Genomic DNA, 14,445 nt, shown 5'->3' with positions numbered 1-14,445 from the left:
AAGACGACTGATATATTCTCTCTGCCTCTCTTTTCCACAAACCCTAATTTCTACATATTTTTACAACACGTTATCAGCACGAGAAGCTCTTTGGATTGTGGATCGCTAAACGAAAAAGGATCATCATTCAATTTGTTCTTCAACCAAGTAGGTTTTATAAAATAATTTTATGTTCATGATTATTTAACCTTGATTGATTGAAAAATTCTCATGAAGCATGAACCCTAAATTTATGTGATTGATTTATTTAGGATTATATATTTTATACATGCTTCCTTGAATTGAATGATTAAAATAAAAAGAGGAAAAATTTTTGGGTGATCGGAAAACCACCCAGTGCTGCCCAGCGCCGCTGCCAGCAGCAGCAGCCCTCGCGCGCGCAGCAGTGCCTCGCTGCCATGCTGCCAGCAGCAGCGCCATCTTGCAGCAGCCCCCTCGCGTAGTCTTGCTGCCTTTCGCTGCCCGCAGCAGCCCTCCTTACTGCCAGCAACAGCGCAGCAGCACGCTGCCAGTAGCAGCAGCCGCGCCTCGCGCCCTTGCTGCCAGCAGCAGCGCATTCGCGCGCAGCCTTGCTGTCTTTCGCGCAGCCTGCAGCAGCCCTTCTCGCAGCAGCAGCCTTGCTGCCCTCGCTGCCAGCACCCCTCGCGCACGCAGCAACCTTACTGCCTTGCACACAGCCTTGTGCCTCGCCTGCAAGGCAGCCTTGTGCCTCACAGCAGGCCTTGCTGCCAGCAGCAGCCCACCAGCCCAGCAGGCCTTGCTGCCAGCAGCCAGCCAGCAGGCCTACCTCGCAGCCACTGCCACGTGGACGCCACGCGAGCTGCCACGCAGACAGCCCAGGCCCGCCACGTCAGCTGCCACGTGTCCGCCACGCAGGCAGCCAAGCCGCTGCCACGTCAGCGCCATGTAGGCGCCACGTCAGCGCCACGTCGCTGCCACTCCCACGCTGACACATGGCGAGCCTCCTGAAACTTTGTAAAAAGGAGATGTTAATTCTTGTCATGCCTGGGGTTTGAACCCAGGACCTCTTGGGTACCGAGAGTGCACCTTAACCACTGTGCTGCTAATGATTTATTGTTAGTATACAAACCATTTAATATATATACTCTAAATGTCAGAAACTTTTATTCAAACAATTTTGTGGTATTTTTTCTGTTCTACTTGAGTATATGAATATTTTACTTGTTTAAATTTTTGCACTAGAATATATGTGTAGAAATTGCAGGTAATTAATGAACCAGTAGTTCATACATAAATATTGAACCTGTAGCTTCAATAATGCCATATAAGGAACCTGAAGTTTCCTTTATAATTTCACTATACATGATAAAACCAGTAGATTTTACATGTCTATACCATGTTATAGAACTTGAAGTTCTTATTTATTGTTTATGGATATTATTGCCCGAAGCACTAATCATGATTATTTGTTCCTTTCAACCAAAGAATGTCAAATCTCAACAAGCTTGATTTTGTCGCTTTGGAAGTTTCCGGAAGAAACTATCTAAAGTGGACTCAAGATGTTAAGCTTCATTTGACTGCCAAGAAGATGAGATCGACAATCAATGCAGACAATGTTGTCGCAGAATCTCTTAAGGCAAGTGCCATGATCTTCATTAGGAAGCATATGGAGGAAGCACTTCAAGTTGAGTACCTCGCTGAAGAGGATCCACGAGCTCTTTGGGTTGCTCTGGAAGAGCGGTTTGACCATCAAAAGATCATTTTCTTGCCTGAAGCAAGACATGATTGGCAGAACATTCGTTTCCAGGATTTCAAACCCGTGAATGAGTATAATTCGGAGATCTGCCGGATCCGGTCGCTCCTCAAATTTTGTGGGGAGGAGCTCACCGAAGCTGACCTATTGGAAAAGACTTTCTCCACCTTCCCTGCCTCCTGTTTGGTCCTGCAGCAACAATACAGGGAGAGGAACTTTACCAAGTTCTCGGCATTGATCACCACTCTGTTGCTCGCTGAAAAGAACAACAACTTATTAATGAGAAATGATCAAGCCCGACCTGTCGGTACTAAAGCAGCACCATTGCCTGAAGCAAACGCTGTTGCTTATCGCGATTCAAACCGCGAAAGAGGATACCGAGGTCATGGAAAAGGCACAAAGTCTGACCGCCCGAGATATGGAAGGAAAGGTTCTCAGAGGAATGACCTGTATGACCGAGGCCAACGTGGCCATGGCCCACGTGGTAGGAACCACGGTCCTTCGGCCCCAAGAACTCGAAATGAGAGGAACACTGGTCCGGCCCGTCGCCACCAGAATCAAAATCAGAATGATATCTGTTACCGATGTGGAGGAACTGATCACTGGTCCCGCACCTGCCGTGCATCAGCGCAAGCTGTAAATGAGTATCACGCCAGTCGCGGAACTCGAGAGACCAATCTCGTTGATGGATCATTTCCTATGGATACCACCTTAGAGGTCACTGATTTCCAGACTGCTACTGGACACTTCGAGGATTAGAAATTCGATGACATGGATATGATCGACGCTTGTGCCGTATTTATTTTCTGAATAATGTTTTTCTTATTCGGATTATTTTGGTGATTTATGATTTGGATTATTTGTTTTGAAAATTTGGTTATGCTCGAATATTATTTAATTCAATCAAGTTATTTTCATACATGTGATCTATTGAATTAAATTTATGAATAAGCATGTTTAGTGGGGAAGTTTGTTGTCTGGCAGACAGTGCTACTACGCACATCATACTTCAAGATCAGAAGTATTTTTCAAACTTATTGCTTACTCATACCTCTGTGACAACCATATCAGGCCAATCCAACCTGATAGAGGGTCATGGCAAAGCCCATTTTTATGTTGTCCAATGGTACTGAATTACCATTAATGAGGCCTTATATTCTTCAAGTTCCAGAAGAACGTTGTTGAGTTATAAGGATATTCGAGCCAACGGTTATCACGTTGAAACCACTGAGGAAAATGGAGTGGAATATCTTTGCATAACCTCCAATTTGTATGGCCAGAAGCGTACATTGGAGAAATCGAAATGTCTCTCGAGCGGTCTTACATGACCACTATTTGATCGATTGAGGCCAATCACATAGTTAACCAGAAGTTAACCAATTCGAGCAGTTTCTTTCTATGGCATGACCGGTTGGGATACCCAGGTCAAAGTATGATGCGCCGTATCCTCAATTCATCACACGGGCATCCCCTTACTAATAAGGATCTTGTGTTTAGTGACACATTATGCCAAACTTGCTCGCTCAGAAAGTTGAATACTAGACCATCATATGCAAAGACTAGTAAAGACTTCATCCTTTTCCTGCAAATGATACAAGGGAATATTTGTGGACTTATCCAACCACCATGCGGACCATTTCAATATTTTATGGTTTTGGTTGATGCATCGACAAAACGATCACATGTTACACTATTGTCCACAAGAAACGCTGCTTTTGCTAAACTTCTCGTCCAGAAGGCTCACCACACGGATTATCCTATAAAGTCCAGAAGATTTGATAATGCCGGAGAGTTTACATCGAAAACTTTCGATGATTATTGCATGCCCCTTGGGATTAATGTTGAACATCGAGTTCCCCATGTTCACACCCAGAATGGTCTCGCAGAAACGTTCATTAAAAGATTACAAATGATCGCACGAACCTTGGTTATGCGCACCAAGCTTCCAATTTCTGCGTGGGGCTATGCAATCTTGCATGCAGCCATGTTGGTCCGGTTGAGGTCCACTGCTACCTAACCTTACTCCGCGTTACAGCTGGTGACTGGGTACGAACCTGACGTTTCGTACTTACGCGTATTTGGGTATGCAGTTTACGTGCCAGTTGCGCCGCTACAACGTACCAAAATGGGTCCTCAACGAACGATGGGCATATATGTCGATTATGAATCCCCATCCACTATACGCTTTTTAGAGCCCTTGACAGGCGATCTCTTTACCGCTAGATTTGCGGATTGTCACTTTGATGAGACAGTCTTCCCGCCGTTAGGGGGAGATATGAACGTCACTGTTCCTGAAGAACGACGTGAATTGACGTGGAATGTCCCCACTATGTCTCATCTCGATCCCCGAACCGCACAATGTGATAGTGAAGTGCGGAGAATTCTAGATCTACAGAGTATAACTCATAATATGCCAGATGCATTCTCTGATCTAGCTAAAGTGACGAGATCACATATACCTGCTGCAAATGTGCCTGCAAGGATATCCGTCCCCGAAGGACGTGTCGTCCCAGGAGGACGTGTCATTCCAGATGGACGAGGTACAACAATAGTGGCTAACTAGTCATATGTCCCTGCCCAGAAGTGAGGTTGACCACTAGGTTCGATGGACTCTTATCCCCGGAAGAGGATACATTTGGCACAAATGAGTCCCCTTGACATCGCGATCTCAATCGATCCATCTCACGAAATAGTTCCGGATTATGGGTCCGTCCCAGAAGAGACGGCGTTGGGGGACGCTCCAACGTTAGAACCCACTCCCGAGAACATAGAGATCTCTATAAATTATGCATGCTTAAGTGAGCTCTGGAATCGAAACGAGATTATCATCGATGATATATTTGTATTCGCGGTAGCTACCGAAATCATAACTAGCGATGACATCGAACCTCACTTCGTTGATGAATGTCAACGTCGAGACGACTGGCCAAAATGGAAAGAAGCAATCCAGGTCGAATTAGATTCCTTGACAAAGAGAAAGGTGTTTGGGCCTGTCGTTCCTACACCTTCCCCATGTTAAACCTGTAGAATTTAAATGGGTATTTGTAAGGAAGCGGAATGAGAAAAACGAGATTGTGAGATACAAGGCTCGTCCAGTGGCGCAAGGATTTTCTCAACGCCCTGGGATTGATTACGAGGAAGAGTATTCCCCCGTAATGGACGTCATAACGTTCCACTACCTTATCAGTTTGGTAGTTTCCGAAAAACTGAGTATGCAGCTTATGGATGTGGTCACTGCTTATCTCTATGGGGATCTTGATACAGAGAGATATATATGAAAGTTCCCGAAGGACTTAAGACACCCGATGCAAATAGTTCCAGACCACGGAACACGTTCTCCATTAGTTTGAGGCGTTCACTTTATGGATTGAAACAATCCGGATGGAGGTGGTATAACCGTCTAAGTGAGTATTTGATCGGGATGGGATATGTGAATAATGATCTATGCCTTTGCGTGTTTATTAAGAAAACAAGTTCTGGTTTCGCTATTGTAGCTGTTTATGTCGATGACATGAATCTAATTGGTACTCCTGAAGAGATCAAGGAAACCGCTAAACACCTGAAATTGGAATTCGAGATGAAAGATCTTGGGAGAATGAACTTCTGTCTCGGCCTGAAGCTTGAGCACCGTGCAGATGGAATTTTGGTCCATCAATCGAATTACATCCAGAAGATGTTAAGGCGCTTTAATGAGGATAAAGCGAAGCCTTCTAGCACGCCCATGATCGTCCGTAGTCTAGATCCTAAGAAAGATCCGTTTCGTCCCACAGATGATAACGAAGAGATATTGGCACCAGAAGTCCCATATCTAAGTGCAATAGGCGCATTATTGTACTTGTCTCAATGTACTAGACCGGACATCTCATTCACTGTGAACTTGTTAGCTAGATGTAGCTCTGTGCCAACACGCCGCCATTGGAATGGCATAAAAGACTTTTTCCGCTACCTTAAAGGTACGACGGATATGGGCTTATTATATCCCTAGCTACGCATCAAGGAATGGATCGAACCCCCTCGATCCTCGGAATGATGCCCGCCTTTTGGATATGCTGACGCAGGGTATCTATCAGACCCGCATAAGGCGCGTTCTCAAACTGGTTATGTCTTTACCATTGGGAATACAACAATATCTTGGAGGTCTACGAAACAGACCTTTGTTGCTACCTCTTCGAATCATGCTGAGATTCTAGCCCTTCACAAAGCAGTTCGTGAATGTATATGGCTAAGAGCAGTTTCCAAGCATGTTTCGAACTACGTGTGGGCTGCATTCCACCACTGATGAACCAACGATTATCTATGAGGAAAATGCCGCTTGCATTCAGTAGATGAAGATGAATTTCATCAAAGGAGACAACACTAAGCATATTGTACCGAAGTTCTTCTTCGATCAACAGCAACAAGAGCATCAGATGATTGAAGTCAAGTAGATCCGATCTCATGACAACCATGCAAACCTCTTCACCAAGTCACTACCAAAGTCCACGTTCTTGATGCATGTTCGAGGTATTGGTTCGCGTAGATTGGCTAATTTATCTAGTATGTAGTCTTCAGGGGGAGTCGACATCAGGGGGAGTATCCCGAAGCATACTCGCTTGACCATCGTGTACTCTTTTGTCCTTCGTCCAGGGTTATTTTGTCCCACTGGGTTTTGTTACCTGGCAAGGTTTTAATGAGGCACATCTTGGCATGGTCACCCTACTCATACTACATCCTGAAGATGTGTTGATCTGATGTATATGCATTTGCTCATCTTTTCCCTTCGACCACGGGTTTTTCCCATTGGGTTTACCAGGCAAGGTTTTGGTGTAGCAACTCTAATGCACCCCGCTCCCATTGACATACTATCTGCTTATAATCCAGAAGATATGACTTCATCTACTTTCGAGGTTCTGATGCGACTACTCCACACTCACGCGCGTTGCACTCTTTTTCCTTCGACCAAGGTTGTTTTTGTTCCCACAGGATTTTTATTACTTGGCAAGGTTTTAACGAGGCAACTTAGAAGCGCATAGTAGAGACAACACTAATGACATGGAATATCCAAGGGGGAGTGTTGTAAATATATTGTTATATGTGGCTATCCCTGTAATTAGTTGTAGGGGCATACTAGTAAATATACAAAACCTAGTAAACCCTACTTCTATATAAGGATATTTATAACATGAATGAAAGACGACTGATATATTCTCTCTGCCTCTCTTTTCCACAAACCTTAATTTCTACATATTTTTACAACAATCACAATATTATTATGAATGCAATGGCATGGAAATTTAAGCAGTGATTTCTATTCTCAAAATTACTTGGACAGAATCCTGGATGCTGTGATTCACCTTCTATTCTCAAACTTAAGCAGTTACTATATCACCACTATGCATGTATGCTGTGATTCACCTTTTATAGTTTGTGCAGCTTTTAAATAGGGCCTTGCTATTAATTGGATCCAAACCTACCCAATGTTAGTTTGGACTTTGGATATACAAACAACAAGAGATATCTGACCTATCCACAAAGATACATGGGCCTTGGGAAATAATATTGACTTTGATCCTTTGAAAACTTACCTCAACTTCAACTTGTACTGTATCACTGATCAAATTGGAGCCTGCTACTGTTTGGATTGTGAGGGGTTAGTTCTTCCATGTGTTCCCTTCTGGTTTTAGACACTAGCTATGGTGCTAACTGCTAACGAAATATACAGTGCATACAGATTTAAGGATTTACAATCTATACTCTAAAATGGAAAAAATGAACCTGTCTAGATCTAAATGTCATTAGGTGTTCGTATGCTATACAGTGTACATACCATAAGATCCCTTGTTTTCCTGTCCCAAAAAATCTTCAGAAATTTCTGAATGAAATTAAATGCCTAGAGCCTAGAGGAGTTTCTGGTCATCAAGCCATTATGGTAATATTTATCCTGAAGGCCTCAAATTCCATAACTTCTGCATGTCAAACATGTTAGAAGGTTGATCGTTGAAATGGGCTGCAATACTGTATGGAATGCATGTGGTAAATTGGTATACTGAGAGTCTGAGACACACCATATCACAGGTTTCATTAGTCATCTGGTTCTTAGACTATCATAAATATGTTCAACCCTCACATGCATTCTGGTGCTTAATTACTTCAACATTGGGGCCCCAGAATATTAAGTTTGATTTGACTGATCGATTTAATTGAGTACTTAAATATCTTTTTATTATGTATATGTTTTTTTTTTTTTTTTTAACTTTCACTAGTGTTAATAACATGAACTTTTGAGTTATGAGTAGTAGAATTGATTATAAACAACTAGGTTGGAACTATTGGGAGTGGGGTTACGTGATTGAATTGGTCAATCTAATCATTGTTTCTATACTAGTGCAAATTTTGTTTGGGTAAAGCTAGTGGCGCATTTTAGTTTTAACAGGTTTATCTTTGCTTCAAAAGAGGGTCAAAACCTTGATACAGAAGAAATCAAGCACACTGCACACGACATCAAAAAGGTAAAACAGAAAAGAAGATCAAATCAAGCTGAGTGGGGAATAGAAAGAAGCAGAACAAAAAAAGAGAATAGGCATCGAAAGAAAAAAAAAATACCATGATTTTGATAATGTGAGAAGTTTAAGTGATTAATCCAGAGTCATGTATACATACTTAATAGTAAAAAATTTATATTTTTAAAATGAAAAGATAAATATATCAATATAAAAAAATAAAAAATATCCGTATATAATATAATGGTTGTATTGAAAAACTTGTTCTGAAATAAATCCTTATCTGGTGCGATAAAGTAAATTTATAAGTAGCATTTTCCTTTATACTTTGAGTCTTTGAGCAAGTAGAAGTACCTAATCAAGTTTATTAATTGATTGGAAGTTTTGGTGCTCGATTACATTGACAAATATATCTTCACATAGTCAAGTAAGTCAGTCGACTCAGTCCATAGCGTGTATTGGGATGAGAGTCGCAGAGAAGTCTTGATGAATCACAATCACATACTTTTTCCTTTGTTACAAATTAATCCTTCTTTTCATTGCTAAAAGATTACTTTTGTTTATAACAAATAACAATTTTGACTAACGCATTCTGCACTAATTAACTACAAACTTTCTCCGCTAACTCAGTGGAATATGTTAAAAATGTGTTTAAATCAAATATCACTTCTAAAATTAACAGATTATTGTGAATTTTCAGATTTCTATTTAGACAATAAGATGTTGGACTATTCATTGGCTATGTCATTGAAATTTTGCGGGTATAAACAGTGATGCAGAGGCATTGAGCCTCTACAAATTCTAGATACTTTTTGGAGTGGCTGTGATTGGTTCATTAGGATCAAAAAACTTTTGTAGACAGGCATTACAAACAAAAAACTTGAGCTGTGAAATCGATCAACGATATATATTAAATTAACGGTCCTTGCTTAACTATAACCCTTCTTATACCTTACAAATTAACACATAAGGGGTATATGAGATTAGAGATTTCAATCGGGACTACCTACAAATAGATCTCTTGATGATTCGTTATAGGATTACTAAGTTAGCTTGATATACATTGTTGCTCATTCTCTGATATGTTAAACTTTTGAGACATAATGGTTGTCTAACATGGTATTAGAGCCTTGTTTGTAGGAGGTCCGGGGTAGGGAATCCTTCATCTCCCAATTTTGTCTGTGAAGATATGTCTGTTCTCCACGTGTAGGTTAAGATTGCATGTGAAAGAGGGGGATTTCCCTGATAGAGAATGGAATTTAAACCAACTTCTTTGAGGGTGGCTAGCCCCTCTTTTGAAGCAGATAAAAAAAAGAACGAGCTACACAGGTAGGTAGAATCTAGAAACACTGCATAGAACATTAGCATTGACCAATTCAAGAATGGTATTTCTATCCTTTTCACTCCAACAAGTTTGCTTACGTTTCGGGGTGTCCTCTACACCTCATGGAGTCTTGGACGTACAGTCAATTTCTTGAGCTTGACTAAAAGGTTGAGACTTGTATCCACTAGCACAAATTTTGGGCTAGCTAGCTTCCAGGTGGTGCAACATGTGCCCCACACCATCTTCCCCCAGATAACACTCCATGCTATATCTCTTCATCTCCATCTCCATCCTATCAGTCCCTCACTATATATACACCCCCAACTCTAATATGCTTGTTCATCTCTCTCTCTCTCTCTCTCTCTCTCTCTCTCTCTATAAATGTTGAACTCTTTGCTTGCTTTCTTTAATAGATCACTAGATGACATGCTAGAACTTGGGATACCCAATAATGCCACAAAGATTATATACAGAGATGAGTTGAGTAATAAGAAGCCCTTTTCAAGAAAGCAAAAGAGTGGCAGTTACTCTAAAAATTCAGAGCCACTGCTGCTCAAGAGGGAAGAAGAAGATCATGGGAAACTTTTTACTGCAGCTGACCAGAAAGGAGTGGCGATTAGAGTAAAAGTTAAGATGACAAAGCAAGAAGCTGCAAGATTGCTTTCAAAGTGCAAAAATGGAGGGGTTCTTGAATTCAAGGATGTAGCTCATGAGCTCACACAGATTCCAATGGATCGTATTAGTATTGAGTCCCCTGGCAGAACTAGCTGTGGTTCAGGTCCTGTTCTGAAGAGCATCCCTGAAGAATTCTGAGAGTAGTTTAATCTAAGTTTCTATTATTAGGAATGGTATTAGTGTCATTGATTTTTTGGCAGTCAGTATTTATAATTAAGTTTCAAATTAGGAGTTGAATTTCACTTGAAATTTGTGTTTGTAATATAGATATTAACTGATTATGTTCTGATACTGCTGTGGCTTTCTTTTGAACTAATGCAAGTTATGAGTTCCTCATAGTGTAAGGCTACCACTTTTATAAATGGCTCTTTAGGACTTGGGAGGAACTTCACAAATCTAGTTTGCATATGTTTGTTCTCAGATATAACTGTATTTCCCTTTATATATGTCATCATCTTATATATGTACACTGGGCACACTTGAAAAGGTCCAAAAAGTCAATCACAATATTATTATGAATGCAATGGCATGGAAATTTAAGCAGTGATTTCTATTCTCAAAATTACTTGGACAGAATCCTGGATGCTGTGATTCACCTTCTATTCTCAAACTTAAGCAGTTACTATATCACCACTATGCATGTATGCTGTGATTCACCTTTTATAGTTTGTGCAGCTTTTAAATAGGGCCTTGCTATTAATTGGATCCAAACCTACCCAATGTTAGTTTGGACTTTGGATATACAAACAACAAGAGATATCTGACCTATCCACAAAGATACATGGGCCTTGGGAAATAATATTGACTTTGATCCTTTGACAACTTACCTCAACTTCAACTTGTACTGTATCACTGATCAAATTGGAGCCTGCTACTGTTTGGATTGTGAGGGGTTAGTTCTTCCATGTGTTCCCTTCTGGTTTTAGACACTAGCTATGGTGCTAACTGCTAACGAAATATACAGTGCATACAGATTTAAGGATTTACAATCTATACTCTAAAATGGAAAAAATGAACCTGTCTAGATCTAAATGTCATTAGGTGTTCGTATGCTATACAGTGTACATACCATAAGATCCCTTGTTTTCCTATCCCAAAAAATCTTCAGAAATTTCTGAATGAAATTAAATGCCTAGAGCCTAGAGGAGTTTCTGGTCATCAAGCCATTATGGTAATATTTATCCTGAAGGCCTCAAATTCCATAACTTCTGCATGTCAAACATGTTAGAAGGTTGATTGTTGAAATGGGCTGCAATACTGTATGGAATGCATGTGGTAAATTGGTATACTGAGAGTCTGAGACACACCATATCACAGGTTTCATTAGTCATCTGGTTCTTAGACTATCATAAATATGTTCAACCCTCACATGCATTCTGGTGCTTAATTACTAAAACATTTAAGTTTGATTTGACTGATCGTTTAAATTGAGTATTTAAATATCTTTTTATTATGTATATGTTTTTTTTTTAACTTTCACCTGTGTTAATAACATGAACTTATGACTAGTAGAATTAATTATAAACAAATAGGTTGGAACTATTGGAAGACTGAAGACAGAAAATACTTCAGAGGTTCTGTGAAATTCACTGAGTACTCTTAAAACTCAACACCAGCTGATCTTCTCCTTAAAATTATTATGCATCAACAGAACAAGCATGTGAATATATAAAGGGTTTAATTTAAGAAAGTTGTGGAAAATTGTGAGTAAAGATCAAGATCACAATTCACAGCAGGAAAAGTTATATATATATATTTTCCAATCTCAACCACTTGAGGGCTCTCCATTCAAGAGAATTTTAAATACAAAATTGGGTCATCATCCACATCAAAACTCCCAAAAACAGAGTTGAAAATAGACCCTCAAAAAAAAAAAAAAAAAAAAGAAGTTTGGACTGAGAGACTCATCTATCCATCTCAATTACTTCAGGGCACTCCATAATGCTCTCTAAAGAAGGCTTCCACCCCTCAACTTTGGCTCTGCCTCTCTGGATCTCCCCCAAAACCTCTTCTAAGCTCTTCCCTCCTCTGTCTTTCAGCTGAAGCATCAGCCACTCCAGCTCTTCCTTTGTCAGCACAATCTTCACCCTTATGTTGTTGCCATCTTTCCCAAAATTGCTTTCCTTCACAAACCTGATTTCATTTTCTCTCTGATTTTCTTGCTGCTGCATTTCATTTTCTTGCTGCCTCTGTGTGCATGTCTCCACACAATTTCCCATGATCTTGGACTGTGTGTATGCAACAAAATGAACCACCTTTTCCTCTAGGAGAAACTAAGGCCCCGTTTGGTTCGCGATTCAGAAACTGTTTTCAAAACAAAAGTTTTGGAAACAAGAAAAACAACCCAATAATGGAGAAGTAGTTTGTTGTAGAAGTACTTTTTCTGCAGGTAACAAGCTCTAGCTATAGTGCATGTAAGATGTGAGAGAAGGGAGGGAGGGAATATATATATATATATAGCCATATAGGCATTAAGATCCAATGAATTAAATAAATAAATAAAGAGAAATAAAAAAGATTACGTACACACTTGTTTCATTCACATGGATTGATAGTGGATTCTTCCTACTTTAAAAAGTGAGAAAATTCATGTCATGTAAATATTGTCTGTTTGTGACATTTTAAGGCACTGCTGGACCATAATGTACAGCTAGCTAACACATCTGTTGTCTATATGTTAAACAAAAATGCTAGTTTCTTAGATTTTTTATTTTTGCACCCACAAAAGAAAATTAAGTATTTCTTGATTAAAGACTAATGGAAGATTGAAAGAGTAGACAAATTAGTAATCTTTTCTTTATATAACCAAACAATAATTTTAACACTTTAGCCAACTTGGGAATTAAGTACTTGCAGTTAGCAAATTAATTGAAGTACTTAAAAATGTTAAGATACGCAACAGGTAGGAAAACAAAACTCTCATTATTACGGAAACTATACAATATTTTATAGCATGAAACTTGTTTTTTTTTTTGACCAAAAAAAAAAAGTTAAAAAAAGAATGAAACTTAATCATACGCCTCTGATACATTGTGTCGGATTCTAACACACTACAAAGACCTATATAATTGTGATTTTCTTGTGAGAGTCTGATGCAGTGCATAGCGAGAGGGATGCACATAAACAATTTTTTGATGCTTTCCTCTCTTAGTTTTTGTTATTCTTTTTCATATTTGGCTAATTTCTTTCTAATATTATTGTAACAATAATTTTTCACCCATTTTAGAGCTAAGAAAACAAGTGTTGACAATATGGATATTTCGTAGAATTTGTGGCCTAAATCAATAGAAGTTTCCAGTTCAAACAAAGTAATAGAGACCCCAGTGGCCCATTCCCCGACATGTCACGGGCAAACAGGAAGTCTGTAAACCTAACCTCACTCACTGCACAACAAGATTCATATAATATGTGATTATATCGTACCAAAATTAAGAGATACGTAGCCAGTAGTCCTGTCTTTTCCTTAGTATAACAGTGCATGTTTTCATTTTATATCTAGCATGGATGAATAAAATATTGTTGGATTTACCAAAGTATGAGGAAATATAGAAGGTCACCGACATCTTTCATATTATTTTATAATTTTGGCTGTTTATTCTCATTTTTTCATTATATTTTCTTATCACGTCCTCCTCCTGTGAAAATCCTATTAGCTTGTCAAAACATGAATAATTCATTGTATGTGATAATAATATCACGTAATGTGTACGTCAACATAATATTATAAATCCATTCAAATTATAATGTACATACAGTAATATCTTAATTATTTTTTAATTAGTATAAAGAAAAATGGGACTGCGCAACAATACCTTCAATTGTTGATTGATGTTGTGTTATTTTCTTCATTTTGTTTTCCTTTTAATAAGGTGCATGAGAATATGCCATAATTTACGTAGAAAAAGTCTAGGGATTTAACCTACTTTAGAATTTGTTAAGAAACTTAAAAAAGTGCTGCTTCGGTAGTGATATTTACTATTTAGCTTTGTGAACATAACAATATGCGGTGGACTATGCATTAACTTTACCCTTCTTTTTTCTGAAAAAGTGATTAAAAATTCAACCTTCTTTATCATTAAAAAAGAAAAAGAATCCAACATTTTCCTTCTAGTCACTTGGGTCTGCACAAATTCAGGACCCATTGTTTGTTCTTTTACATTCTATACCCCTTAAAGAGATGAAGATGAATATATCCTTATCCATACTTTTTTTTCCGTTATATTGAAAGGAATGAACCCCTCAATGTATCCTAA

General features: G+C 39.1%; 3 protein-coding genes across 3 annotated transcripts; 2 read left to right on the top strand and 1 right to left on the bottom strand.

Moving 5' to 3' along the window:
* The first annotated feature begins 1,447 nt into the window (after window positions 1-1,447).
* LOC147274257 (uncharacterized) lies at window positions 1,448-2,473 on the top strand. The gene has a single exon (XM_086228442.1). The coding sequence runs from the start codon at window positions 1,448-1,450 to the stop codon at window positions 2,471-2,473; it is 1,026 nt and encodes a 341-aa protein (XP_086084568.1).
* A 7,385-nt stretch (window positions 2,474-9,858) lies between these two features.
* Window positions 9,859-10,566, top strand: LOC147274256 (uncharacterized). Its single transcript, XM_086228080.1, has one exon. It carries the CDS (start codon window positions 9,899-9,901, stop codon window positions 10,328-10,330), a length of 432 nt encoding a protein of 143 aa, XP_086084206.1. The 5' UTR covers window positions 9,859-9,898; the 3' UTR covers window positions 10,331-10,566.
* Window positions 10,567-11,893: 1,327 nt separating this feature from the next.
* LOC147274255 (uncharacterized) lies at window positions 11,894-12,589 on the bottom strand. The gene has a single exon (XM_086228104.1). It carries the CDS (start codon window positions 12,409-12,411, stop codon window positions 12,097-12,099), a length of 315 nt encoding a protein of 104 aa, XP_086084230.1. The 5' UTR covers window positions 12,412-12,589; the 3' UTR covers window positions 11,894-12,096.
* Between the last annotated feature and the right edge of the window lie 1,856 nt (window positions 12,590-14,445).

Source organism: Dryas octopetala, chromosome 9 (assembly GCF_963921425.1).
Source record: "Dryas octopetala chromosome 9, drDryOcto1.1, whole genome shotgun sequence".
Classification (NCBI taxonomy): Eukaryota; Viridiplantae; Streptophyta; class Magnoliopsida; order Rosales; family Rosaceae; genus Dryas; species Dryas octopetala.
The sequence above is the reverse complement of the archived record's forward strand: the minus strand, read 5'-3'. Positions and strand labels throughout refer to the sequence as shown.

Bases quoted from the DNA above. Each gene is read 5' to 3' on its own strand.
- LOC147274257 (XM_086228442.1), top strand. From the start codon at position 1,448: ATGTCAAATCTCAACAAGCTTGATTTTGTCGCTTTGGAAGTTTCCGGA.
- LOC147274255 (XM_086228104.1), bottom strand. From the start codon at position 12,411: ATGGGAAATTGTGTGGAGACATGCACACAGAGGCAGCAAGAAAATGAA.
- LOC147274256 (XM_086228080.1), top strand. From the start codon at position 9,899: ATGTTGAACTCTTTGCTTGCTTTCTTTAATAGATCACTAGATGACATG.